We start from the raw sequence: 11,845 nt of genomic DNA, 5'->3' as shown, positions 1-11,845 counted from the left end.
GGGGGGGGGGGGGGGGGCCAGGAGGGAGGGAAGGTGGAAGGGATGCTCATCAGGGGATTGGCCAAAATAGCTCCCATATCGCCTTACCAAGACCAATTTCATTCAGCTGAAGTCCATAAGGAGAGCCGTTTTTGCTTAGGAATGCTTGGAAAATCTTTTCCTTGGCTTGACCTATGGTATCGCAATCAAGAACATTGACTGAAATATTCCGACAGACATCTGCACTCTCATTTTCTGGGATTTTTTCAAAGGTGACGGTTAATGCCTGCAAGAATACAAACAGGTTTCCAAGTCTATTAGATAATTGCAATCTGAAAGGCACTCATAAAAGACACAAACCTTGGCGAGTCCTACTAATACCTCTGACAGCACATTAGCAAACACCATATCGCATTATACCACTTTAATCTTTTTTCCATAATCCATTCTTTTCAGGGATAATGGAAAGGAAGACAGGTAAAACTCTCATTACAGAGCAAGCATTGAAAAAATATATCTGAGAGTAATATACACACACACACACACACACACACACACACACACAAATACTCTAAGAACGGTGATTTCTAATTTCATCCTCAAAAAAGAAAAAAACTGGAAAGCTTCCAATGAGGGCAGACTGGTGACTATCTTTTTTATTACCAGGACCACAGAGCAAACTTCCAGGTGACAGGAGAGGTTATGAGGTCTCCGTATTGATCATGCCAAAGAGGTCACTTTATAATATGCAGTATTAACTACGGAAACGTGCCTCTCCCCCTCCACTTTCAACTGCTTCAGCCAGGCAGTTTCTTGAGCTCTCATTAAAACACTAAGATCCCCACCCTGTACTATTCTTCTTGCATTAATTACATTTCAGCGCCATTACTTATGGTTTTGTCAGTTAACATTCTCCCAGTGCAGCAAAACCTCAGAATCAGTCTAATGGGAGAAGTAAGGCCCTGGTGAATGTGTGAAAACACAGAACTAGGGAATATTTCAAAAGGAATTTAAGAGCAATTTCAGGTTTACTTTGCCTAAGAATAAACAGATCTAAAACAACAAAGTTACATATGCAGGATCCTTGGAGGAACTGATTCAGGGAAGTGCTGAGAGTATTTTGTAATTAGCACAACATACAGTTTAGATTCTAAGCCACCCTGGTAATCATGGAGCCAGAGGGACCTGGGTGTGGTGTGAAATGCACGATTATTTCGTGTTTTTGAGCCTGGCTGCAGTGAGGGAATGTAAAATGATTAACTAATGGAAACGTTTAAAAAATGAAAACACAAATAATGTGGAAAATGGGGACCCTTAGGGTTAACTCAACTTTAAAATGGGTATAAGAATAGTACCTGGCCTCTAGTGTTTCTATCGAGATTAAATAAGATCATGCATGCCAAAGGCTTGGCACGGGGCAGGCTGCTGGGAAAGGCTCGACGGTGGTGATAATGATAACAGTAATAATAAAAGGGATGTTATTATTTCATATAACTTATCACTATGATTATTGTTAGTATGCCTTCATGTGGAAACAGACTCAGGCGGCCTTGAGCAGCTGGGACCCTGACTCCATGGTCAGTATCTCTATCAAGAGTAAAGAGCAAAGCTGCCCGGAAGGAGAACGGGGCAGGGCACCTGCTCCAGGGTCAGACTCCTGGGTTCAATCCCAGCCCACTGCTAACTAGCTGGGTAACCTCTCTGTATCTCAGATTTCTCACCTGTAAAGTCAGAACAACAACCGCCTCCTGGGGTTCCCGTGATGATGAACTGAATTAATCACGTCGCACCTAGAACAGTGTCTGACTCAGGAGATAGGACTTAAGGACCCCAGACACGGAGAAGGGGCTTCTGAAGCTCTGGGGAGGTGCTCAGAGGCACGACTTCCTTTTACTGCCTTTACATCTTGCCCCTCCAATCCAGTTTATAATTATGCGAGCGTAAACCTTGGTGCAGTCCTCACCGAGTTTCAGATGAAACTCCGAATCAGTGGAGGCTGGAGTCTGAGGTTAAGTGGTGGTCTTGGTCTGGCCTGTGAGAGTTTCTTTTTTCTGGGACAGAGAGTGGCTCCCTTGCCTGTTCTCAGAGCACACTGGTGTTCTGGGCCAGTGGCTCACTGGGCAGGGATGCGGGACTCCTGACTGCTAGCAAACACTGACATACTGGGTGGGCGAGAAGCAGGGTGGAGGATGAGAACCACGGCAGAGAAGCCTCAGGCCAGAGCCCTCTCCTCACCTCCTTTTTTAGTGACATTTGTTGGCACACATTTCAAGACACAATTCTTTTAATCTTCCCAATATCCTGGGGAAGGAGGGTGTATTAATATTATACCCACTTTTTGAGTGAGGAAACAGAGGACTGTGCCTCTAGGGACCCGGCTTGTAAATGGAGAGCCAGGGGTGGCACCTTGAACCACTCAGCTTCGGTCCCTCCCACCCCCTGGGCCCTCCCTCCTCCTCTCTGTCCCACCTACAGCCCAGGAACCCTCTGGACCGCCAGGAAACTGTCTTAGATCAGACTATAACCAAAGTCCTAAGCTGCATTCCCAGCACAAACGGGGTTCCTGGAGGGGCAAACGTCAGTCCTGCCCTGTACGGTCCGAGTAGACTTGCCCGTGTCTCCCTGTATTCCTCTACGAGTTGGTCTCGCCAGTAGCAGTAGTGGTGGTTAAGCTATTTCACAGGGCTTCCAAAGATAAAGATGAATGAAAAGGCCCTTTTAATCAGGGCTACAGCGATCCCAGGCTGTTTAACAGTTTTATAGGTATTTGCGAAATAACGTTCTGTGACTACCTAAAGGGCACTATTGTCTTCAACAAAAACACCTCTTTACAGGCAGTAAATGTTCTCCTTTAAAACATAACCAAAAGGGGAAAAAAACCCTTTAACTGGATGTAAAATAATGTAAATCTGCCACTGCCTTCACAGCTAGATGGGTGGAAAAAAGGTAAAATGGCATTTTATAGAGTCCACAGGGAATTCTGAGAGTAAATTCAGACACAAATTGATGTGTGTTCATTATTTATGCCGCTAACCTTAGCGCCCCAACAGCAATTTCTGAATGTGTAAGAGTAGCGGGGGGATCTCAGAGCAGGCCCTGCCTCTTAACCCGACCCCCAGGCTTGAAAAGCTCACGCTGGGCCTCTGTTCCCCATCAAGGAAGATCCCCACAGAAGTGCCACCTCCCCTTCAAAACCCACTTAACCAGAGTCCTTCCTGTGTGCTACTCAGTGTTAGGGGCCGGGGTTAGGAGAGACCATAAGACACGGTCCTCGTTCTCAGATGATTCACAATATACTTGGGAACCAAAGCACCGCCTCTGAAACAATATTCAGCCACCAGATGCAACTCTTTCACTCTCAGTAAGTGTTCAGAGAATTTGAGCAGAGAGGACAGGAGGGTTGAGGGTCCTCAGCACTGGCACCAGGCCACCTGGATCATCCCCTTCTCCTGCTAGCTAGCTGTGGGAGCGTGGGAGTCCTCTAACTCTTCTGAGCCTCAAAATTCTCATTGTTCTTATCTCGAAGGAGTGACAGGATCACTAAATCATGACATGTAATAATAGAAAATTAAGGAGTGCTTCCTGTATGCCAAGCACCAGGACAAATGATGTGTATTAATATACATAAATTCATCTCAGAAACAACCCTGTGACATATAATAGATTCTATTATTATTCCCATTTTACAGATGAGAAACTGAGGTACAGAGAGGTTAAGTATATTGTACAAGATCACCCAGCAAGAAAAAGGTAGAAGCAGGAACTCAAGCTCCATGTTTTTAAATATTTGCTGAGCCTGCCTTTCAAAGCCTGAAAATGTTTTGTAAACTAAGCACAGTTCAAATCTATGGAATGGTGATTAATTTTTAAGACCCACAGAAGGCTAAAGCGTTCTAAAATGCACCCTGGTCTCTTCCCCCCAATTCTGCCCCTCTGTTAAGAGGAACTGCTCTGGCTACGAAAAGTGTCAGCAAAGCTGGGCTGACAGATATGGTTGATTGTACAATGAGCAGCCATCTCTCTTCCTTCTTTGCTAACAGAAGCTAGGTTTCAACAGCAGTGGGCCCAGCCTAGCCTAGGAAACATGATTGGTGGCAGCTCTCTTCTCCTCATTCACCAGGGACTGGTCATGTAACCCAGTCCTGGCCAATGAAACATAAAGGGAAAGCATTTCTACAAAAGGGGAGAGCAGTGCTTAGAGCTGTGGTGGCTATTTTGTGACTAAGAGGAAGGGCCAAGAGGAGCAAGGAGATGCTGACCCAGAGCCCTGACACTGCTGAGTACATGGACCTACCTTAGGGCTGCTGACCTCCAGACTTCCCGCTCTAAGTGCAATTCCATGCTCTTAGGATTTCACACACCAATAGTCATATTTTCTCTTACTTACATCTGCCTGCACCCAATCTGACAGAGCTCATTTTGTTGACGCTGAGGTAGATAAAGTCATTCATTGATACCCACCTACTTTCACTGATACCCACCTACTTGGCACATACTGTGTGCAGAGCATTGCAGGTGATATACAATAGAAGCTGGCACTGATCCTGCCTGGGAAGTATTTGAAGACTGATACAACAACTGTGGGATATACACGACAAATTCTAATACCAGGAAGAAAACAGTAGGTATAGATGGAGTGCTTTAGAGGTTCAGAGAGATACTACCTCTAGCTTGGAGGAGGGTTTTCAAAGGGAGAGAAATCAAGGAAGGCTGCATGGAGGAAGGTCCATTTGAACTGGGTCTGGAAAGGAGCAACATGTACAACAGTATAGGAGGAGGCCTCTGGGCCATGGAGATACTTGGCTTCAACTCTTATTAGACTGATGTGCAGCAAGCTTCCATCTCTTACTCAGGCTATGAGGTTAGGAAGTCTAGATAAAGAATCCCATTTCCTTTGGGGAGAATAGAGGGTAGAGGACTTGAAGAACCATGCTTGCCTTTCCAAAACCACCACCTTCCATGTCAGGGAGAAGCCCTGTACCATTTACAGAAACAAAAGCTGAAGAAGATAATACAGTTTGAGGTTTCTAATAATAACAGCCAACACTTAGCGAACACTCACCATGTGCTGGGTGTGCTTTGCTAATTCATTTGATCCTCACAACTGCTGTCTGAAGTGGGCGCTATTATTAGTGTCATTTAACAGATGAAGAAACTGAGACACAGAGGTTCAGAAATGTGTCCAAGATCGCAGAGCTGCTGAGGGTCATAACTAGGATACGTCCATACTCTTAACTGCAGAGCCAAAGGCCGGTCGAGGTGATAAACTTCCGAAGGGCAGTCCCGACCTGCCTGAGGTTCTCAATAAACGCTATCCAAGCAGACAGGTTGGACACAGCAGAGGAGGCTCCACCTCCTTACCTTGGCTGGCATGGGACCCCATGGAACCCACTCAATCTGGAGCACCCTGTGGCTTGGGCCCCACTGACAGGAATTTTTATGGAGCTCACGTTCACCCAGAATAAAGACGACCTTTCCCAGCCTCTGCTGCAGCTCGGTATGGCCATGTGATTAAGTTTAGGTCAATGAAATTAAGCAGATGTGTTATGCGGCAGCCCCTGGGAAACTTCCTTAAAAGACAGCTGGTGACCATCGGTCAACTTTTCTATAGCTCAGCATATGTCCTGCTGGCTGGAATGTGGAAGGAGGCTGGCAGGGAGCAAACACCTTAGATCATGAGGTGACCTCAGGACAGCAAGAGAGGAGCTGGGGTCTGCGAGGACATGCCAGCAGAGGCGCCCACCAGTGCTGGGCTGCCCACCTCAGAACTTCATGTGGGAGAGAGAGAAACTCCGCTGTTGCTTAAGCCACAGGTATCTTGGGTCTCAAGGAACAATGGATTCAGGAACAATGCCTTCTCTATTATCAAGAAGGGTTCTTAGAAGGGCAAGGCTATCTGGAAGGCACAGGGACCAAACCCAGAGAAAGGACCAGGCTGGAAGGACCCGGTCCTTTGCAGCAGGTCACAATCCAGCCCTTTTAGGTGTGCAGGATTGCAGTCCAAGTTAGCTGGGCAGGTGTGTCATTGTGGTCTCCTGTTCACATCTGTCCAGTGGGATATTGTCTGCTATAGGTTGTAAAAGCCCAAACATAGGGGTTATGGGTAACATTTTCAATAGTAACGTAAGCTTTTACTGACAATGGATGCAGCTAATCAACTGCCCTGCATCATCCATCATCCATAACTAACCAACCAAATAACCAACCAATGGTGAGGGGACAGTTTCTGCTTCAACCATACTGTTGATAAGAAAAACAGCTCAGATGAGAAAAGCTATTATAAATAAATAATGAGTACCTACTCCGTGGCATGATGGCTAGACATCTTACAGATATTATTTCCTGACCTCATAAAAAATGTACAAGGTTAGGGTTTAATTAAAATAATCCACCTGTTTAAAGATGAGGAAACAGGTTTAGAGAGGTAGAGTGACTTGCCCAAGGTCACACAGCCAGTTTGTAACGCGGCTGAGCCTGGATTCACACCCAAGACGGTCAGACTCCAAACCCCACCTCTTCTGAGCTGAACAACACAGCACCCCGACATACAACCACATGCCTGCTTCACTAGCAGCTTTACCCATGGGCCCTTCACACAACTTGGCAGTTTCAGGTATTGGGGAGGTAGAAAAAACAAGCTGCAGAGGGCTAAGAGGACACATCAAAAGCAGGGGAAGAGGCACTGCCCCACATTTTCCCCACAGTTTGGTGGGGAAAGGATGATGCAGCTACCTCATTAACTCATCAGCCATATTCTCAGCTAATAAGGGCAGGGATGTTGCTGCATCCTTTCTGTAATACCTTCTAAAACCTACAAATCAATTTAAAAAGAATTTATTACAAGCCAGCGACTTTATCATAGACGGTCTTAGGCCAATAATTGCTTTCGTTAAATAAAACCTATACAATACATTTCTAATTTCACTGCAGAGCCAAATGAAGGTCAAGAGAAAAGTCTGGTTCTTATACTAAACTGAATGAGAGAGAAGAAAACCACTTCCAGATGTTCAGCAGAAGCAGCAAGAGCCCAGAGTTAGAAGCCCAAGTCTCAGAAAAGCTTCCGACCTGAGGTTTTTCTCAAGCTGAGTCAGCCCTGGGACATTCTACCAGCCGCCCCTCTAATGCTGCTCTTGACTGCCCGACCTCCCCTCCCCCACCCGCCTTTTCCCTTCCCCACCAAAGACTGAGGGCCCCACGCTTCCTGGGTCAGGGTATTTAACCCTCTGACAATACTGAGGGAGAAAGGCCTTTTCCATTTTGAAGAAAAATATTAAGTTAATGGAGAGAATTTTCTCAAATTTAAGTTTCTCTCACCAGTCTTATACACTTGCTAGCATTTACTAACACCGGTTCATGCAAAAATCAAGCGAGAATCTGTCCAATTTAGCCCAAAATGATTGATTCCAGTATTTTAGGTTTAATGTATTTCACAGTTTTCTGGGGTTTTTTTGGCACAGTGCCCATAAGTTTCAGCTTTGTGGATAGTGGTGAGGCATTTCCACTGCTGTGTCCCTAGAAGGAGAGGAAACAGGCCAAGATTTTTGGGGGTGGGCAGGAGAGTGGATTCTAGGTTTTTTTTCTCTATATGTCAAGCTCTAGATTAAGGGATGGCAAAATTTCTGTAAAAGGCCAGAGAGTAAACATTTAAGACTTTGAGGTCTGTATCATCTCTATGGCAACTACTCAACTCTGCCACTGCAGCAGGAAAATAGCCATAGACAATAGTGAATGAATGGGTATGGCTGTGTGCCAATAAAACTTTATTTATAACAATAGGCAGCAGGGCCACATTCGACCCACAGGTTGTTGTTTGCTGATTCCTGCTCTAGATAACAGTAACTTCAAATGGAATGCTGACTTTGACAATGCCATAAAAGACAAATCTGAAACAATGCCTTGGGCTTCCCTCGTGGTGCAGTGATTAAGAATCCGCCTGCCAATGCAGGGGACATGGGTTCAAGCCCTGGTCTGGGAAGATACCACATGCCACGGAGCAACTAAGCCCGTGCGCCACAACTACTGAGCCTGTGCTCTAGAGCCCGCAAGCCACAACTACTGAGCCTGCACTCTAAAGCCTGCAAGCCACAACTACTGAGCCTGCGTGCCTAGGGACTGTGCTGTGCAACAAGAGAAGCCACTGCAGTGACAAGCCCGCGCACCACAATGAAGAGCAGCCCCTGCTCGCTGCAACTAGAAAAAAGCCCAGGCACAGCAACGAAGACCCAGTGCAGCCAAAAATAAATAAATAAAACAAATTTTATAATAAATAAATTAATTAAAAATGCCTTTATCTCCACCATGGCTTGCTATAACAGTTACCATTCTCTGAGGGGAACAAGTATAAATAAGAATCCTTAACGATGAAGTAACAGAGTCATATTTGAGCCATAAAGAGGAAAATTAAGTACGTGTGTGTTTGGGTGACGAAATTATTTTCTAATCCCAAGACTATGGGTGTGGGAAGAAAGAATATGAAGAGGAGAATCATTTAAAGCACTCATTTAAGGTTAATTTTTCATTTTCCACTGCCTGCCGTCAAGTAGGATGACTTACCTCAATGACTATAAAGAATGGTTTCGCTTCTTTGATCAGACGCTCAGAACAGTAACTATGGAGTTAGTAATGGTTTCAGTATTATGGCAAGTCATAATGGAAATGATTTGCACTATGGTAGAGAGAAAAAGAAAAACAAAGCTCAAGAATTGTTAATTAACTTTACTGTTTCTCCACAAATGCTTGGAGTATTAAAAACAAGATTGCTGAAGTGCAAACATCAGGGTTTAATGAACAATGGGATGTAATTGAAGTAACAGAGAATGACTTAATCGGGACAGTGGGTTGTTTAATTATGGGGATAATGGATCTTCTGAAAGGACAAACTAAATGGAACAGAAGGAGCTGGGGAGTGGAGGGCCCAGCGGCCGCGTTGAAGGAAGCTTGCAGATGAGGAACTCTTGCTAGGGATGGCTAGGGCTGTGTCAGAGGTGAAATATTTTACAAACCAGGATTGTCCACAACGTGGTAACTATTGGGGGAAAAGCCTAGTGTGGGCTGGTGGAAACGTTCGATAAATCATAGCAGAGGCATCAAGATTTCTGTAGGCGAGTATCTGTGCTTTTTCAAGACTTTCTAATAATCTTAAAGACTTTCTCATAGATATGAGAATGAGGGCAATATTATGTTTGTCAGAACACTGTTTCCCAGGGCGCCAAGATGCTCTCTCTGATACAGCCGATTGGCAGGCTCATTTCCTGGGTTTAAGAGTTCAAAAAACCATTTCTCGCTTAACTTTGATTATAAGTCAACCTTCTCTTGCTAATTCAGCACACCTGCCATGAGTTATTGGGTTTTCTCATCGCCTCCTGAAAGTGAAGCAAATGTCCTTTCTCCCACGTGGTACACTTTCCCGGAACTGAAATCCTCAACCTTCACTCGCTTCTCCGAAGTTTCAGGCGATCCGTTCCAGAACGACTCTCTAGACACAGCCCACCCTAAGGGAGAGCCCGAGATTCTTCAGCCACAAAATCGAACGTGACTAAAAGTTTGCAAAGGAGGAAAAACCTTAGAGCAATAGGGCTTACCTCTCTTCTAGCTGTCAACTCGGACTCCCTGGATGCTAGAGGAGTCGTGTGTGTGTGTGTGTGTGTGTGTGTGTGTGTGTGTGTGTGTGTGTGTGCGTGCGCTTGTGTGTGTGCGTGTGTGCTCTTGTGTGTGTGTGCCTGTGTGTGTGTGTGTGTGTGTGTGTGTGTGTGTGTACAAACCCTCCCCTGATGCTCCCAGCCCGGAGCAGGAGAATGTAATGGCAGTTTGCCTTACTGAACACCAGCCTGCAGTGCTTTGCTGGCGGAGGATGGTTTCTTCTGGTCCTAGAGGAAGTGACTTTATGGGGCTTTGCTTACATTTAAGAAATGGCAGAGGAATTTTCCTCCCGGGGTACAGCAAACAAAGAATTACTTCTTGGAGCCCATGTGTTAGTATAATGATTTCATGGATAAGCAATTGGCATGTTGCCTTTATGTTCTAGAAAACACCCTACACCTCAGGGAGAACACATCCTCTAATTTTAGAGGAGTGAAACCTGACTTTTAGGCTGTTAGATGAGGCGCTGTGGTTTTCACCATTTAGCCAAACAGGAGTTTGGGGGCCTCTTTTTAAATGTGTCCCAGCCATGGTACTAGGCTCTATCGTTTCAAGTTGCTTGGGTGGCTGCTCTTGATTTTTTTCCCTGGCTTTTTTTCCTTGAAAATATTTACACACACACACACACACACACACACACACACACACACACACACACAATCGAGTTTGTTCACCACACCTTGGTTTTCAAATACATAAACCATCTCAGCAAATTTAGAAAGTCAAGACTTCAGACCACTGGGTGTACATGTGTGGGGAAGGGGGGTAAAGTGAGAAAGGGCAGGGGGAGGTGGGAAAGAGAGGAAGGAAGAAAATTCAAAAGATGATAGTTAAGGCTGAGGGGACTTGCCTGAAAGGAAATGAAAAACCTGAAATTTTTTATATCGACCTTCTGCTAACATTTTGTCACGCAAGCACAGACCGGGTCAAGCTTCTCTGGAGCTTCCAGTATAACCATCCACCATGAAAGGGGTTTGGGGCGGGTCCAATGAAAGGCATTAAAAATCAATTTCAAAGTCAAGGGCCCTAGAAACAAGTGGCCCACCCCTCTCCCAGTCTCAATGCTATCTACCGGCAAATCCGTATTCGGAAGGGAAGATTTATGTGGATTTCTGAAAACATAATTTTCCGTCAACCTTTTCCCCAGGGGCTACAAAGGAAAAAAAGAATCTGAGTCGACACAAATGTCTTCAGCATCAAGAAACATTTTGATGATGAGTTGAGTGTTAACAAATCAGAAACACGTGGTCTTAATTGACTGTGAAATAAATAACGTTTCAAACTGAAAGGGGGAAAAGTGTTCGGATGTAAAGCATTAGAAAGGACTCAAACCTCAAAAGTTTCTCCAGGCATCTGAGTCCTCCCCACTCCCAGTTCCATCTCCTGCTCGCCTCTCCCTCCTGTGCGGGTCCGGGTTCGTGTTTTCATGAAAGTGAAACACTGCTGGATTCCCCGGACCTATATTCACTTGCAAATATTTCTCTTTGGGAACCTGTGGGGCTCCTAAAATGTCTCAAAGTAAAAGCATGAACACCTTCTGCATTAGGACCAAGGCCCTGGGTTTGAAGACAAGACCCTGAATCAGTAAAAGGAGAGTCAACAGGCCCTGATGAAAGTTCATCATTTGTCCTCCAGGGTACCAGTGGGGGTTCCTCCTGCAGGATGCACATTAGAATTACCTGGAGCATTTAAAACATCTATCCATGCCTGGGCTCCACCCCCAGAGATTCCGATGTAGTCAGTCCGGACGGAAGGCCCAGGCGTGGGTCTCTCTGGCTCTGCATTTCTAACAAGCGCCTGAGGAGATTTGAATTAAATTTAATAACTCTTTACAGGGCACTCACGTGCCCGGCAATGGTCTAAGTACTTTACAGAATATCAACTCTTAATTCTCACAACATCCATGAGATAGGCAGGTACCATGATCATCATCCCCATTTTACAAGTGAAGAGACGGAAGCACAGAGAGGTTTTCAAACTTGCCCAAAGTCACACAGCTAGCCAGTGGCAGAGGCAGGATTCAAACCTGCCTGGCTCTAGAGTCCACACTCAGTAACAATTATATCAGTAGCTCTCCCTGTGTGGCCCTGGACCAGCGGCAGCTGCAGAAAGCTCTTCAGAAATGCAAATTCTTGGGCCACACCCCAGACCTACGCAATTAGAAACCCTGGGGTGCTGCCTCACAACTGGCGTTTAATAAGCTCTCCCGGGGGGGGGGGGGGGGGGG

At 45.5% G+C, this 11,845-nt stretch overlaps 1 protein-coding gene across 1 annotated transcript in view; it reads right to left on the bottom strand.

Moving 5' to 3' along the window:
* PLXNC1 (plexin C1) overlaps positions 1-11,845 on the bottom strand; it is a 142,399-nt gene that overhangs the window by 22,735 nt on the left and 107,819 nt on the right. Inside the window, 1 exon segment of the mRNA XM_007468207.1 lies at positions 88-265. Within this exon segment, the coding sequence (XP_007468269.1) occupies positions 88-265 (178 nt within the window).

This window comes from Lipotes vexillifer, unplaced genomic scaffold (genome assembly GCF_000442215.2).
Source record: "Lipotes vexillifer unplaced genomic scaffold, Lipotes_vexillifer_v1.1 scaffold180, whole genome shotgun sequence".
In the NCBI taxonomy this organism is placed as follows: Eukaryota; Metazoa; Chordata; class Mammalia; order Artiodactyla; family Lipotidae; genus Lipotes; species Lipotes vexillifer.
This window is presented reverse-complemented; position numbering and strand designations above follow the sequence as displayed.